The sequence below is a fragment of the Triplophysa rosa genome, unplaced genomic scaffold (assembly GCF_024868665.1).
Source record: "Triplophysa rosa unplaced genomic scaffold, Trosa_1v2 scaffold1184, whole genome shotgun sequence".
NCBI lineage: Eukaryota > Metazoa > Chordata > Actinopteri > Cypriniformes > Nemacheilidae > Triplophysa > Triplophysa rosa.
Genome location: NW_026634096.1, coordinates 1 through 1,017, shown reverse-complemented (window position 1 = coordinate 1,017; position 1,017 = coordinate 1). Strand labels below are relative to the sequence as shown.

Genomic DNA, 1,017 nt, shown 5'->3' with positions numbered 1-1,017 from the left:
GTGTGTGTGTGTGTGTGTGTGTGTGTGTGTGCGTGCGTGCGTGCGTGCGTGCGTGCGTGCGTGTGCGTGTGCGTGTGTGTGTGCGTGTTTATGATCATGTGTGTTTGCGCAGGATTCCTGACAGACTGCAACTTTGATCACGGGGCTTGTGAATGGGTTCAGGAAAATGAAGATGATTTGGACTGGATGATCAAATATAATGACAACGGTACACATTTAACTCCACGTAGGAATTTCAATTCATGTTGTGTTGTTATGTTGGTAAAAAACCATCCACACCCATTTGATCAGGTCTTATCGCTATCTGCTAATATCAGTGCACACCTTATCTTTATGATTGCAGGAGAAATGACATGCAACGCTCGCTCACTTGTAGGTCACAAACTGTAAATGTAAAAAGTGTACTGTATCAGCCCTTATATTTGAATGTAGAAGAGATCTTGATTTAACGCCATGAGTGTGTTGTTGGTGTTTTTCAGGTCTGGATTATCACATGGCTCTCTATGGCCTCATTGGCAACAGAAAGGAGCAGGCCAGAATAAAGCTGCTGTTGGATGATTACATGCGTCAGAGCAGCTTCTGTCTGCAGTTTGATTACCGTGTTCTGGGACAGCAGATGGGCGTCTTGCGGGTGAAGCTGGACAACAGCGCATCTGCCGTTTGGGAGAGGAGACAAAGTCACAAACAGGACTGGCGATCAGAGAATCTCACAATCACCTGGACAGAAACAGCACCAGAGGCGGTAAGAAAATGTCTCTGACGGTTAAGAGCCAAATTCTTTAGGAGTGATGGATTGTAACAGAATGGCAGTTTTGAAATATTCATATTTTGACATAATGCGAGCAGAGGAAACACAGATTGAATGACGTGATTTTATTTCTTGTTTCCTCAGATCATCTTTGAGGCTGAACGTGGGACATCAGTGACTGGTGAGATCGGTCTGGATAATGTGGTTCTGATCTCAGGACCCTGTACAGATGATAAAACTATCATCTTTTAATGACAACACAGAGGACG

General features: G+C 44.3%; 1 protein-coding gene across 1 annotated transcript; it reads left to right on the top strand.

Annotated features, from left to right (window-relative positions):
* The first annotated feature begins 47 nt into the window (after nucleotides 1-47).
* On the top strand, nucleotides 48-1,011 carry LOC130549416 (epidermal growth factor-like protein 6). Its single transcript, XM_057326631.1, has 3 exons — nucleotides 48-208; nucleotides 480-742; nucleotides 893-1,011. Exons 1-3 carry the CDS (start codon nucleotides 91-93, stop codon nucleotides 998-1,000), a joined length of 489 nt encoding a protein of 162 aa, XP_057182614.1. The 5' UTR covers nucleotides 48-90; the 3' UTR covers nucleotides 1,001-1,011.
* The last annotated feature ends 6 nt before the right edge of the window (nucleotides 1,012-1,017 follow it).

Bases quoted from the DNA above. Each gene is read 5' to 3' on its own strand.
- LOC130549416 (XM_057326631.1), top strand. From the start codon at position 91: ATGATCATGTGTGTTTGCGCAGGATTCCTGACAGACTGCAACTTTGAT. The intron at 209-479 runs GTACACATTTAA...GGTGTTTTTCAG, and splicing joins GATCAAATATAATGACAACG to GTCTGGATTATCACATGGCT. The intron at 743-892 runs GTAAGAAAATGT...TTGTTTCCTCAG, and splicing joins CAGAAACAGCACCAGAGGCG to ATCATCTTTGAGGCTGAACG.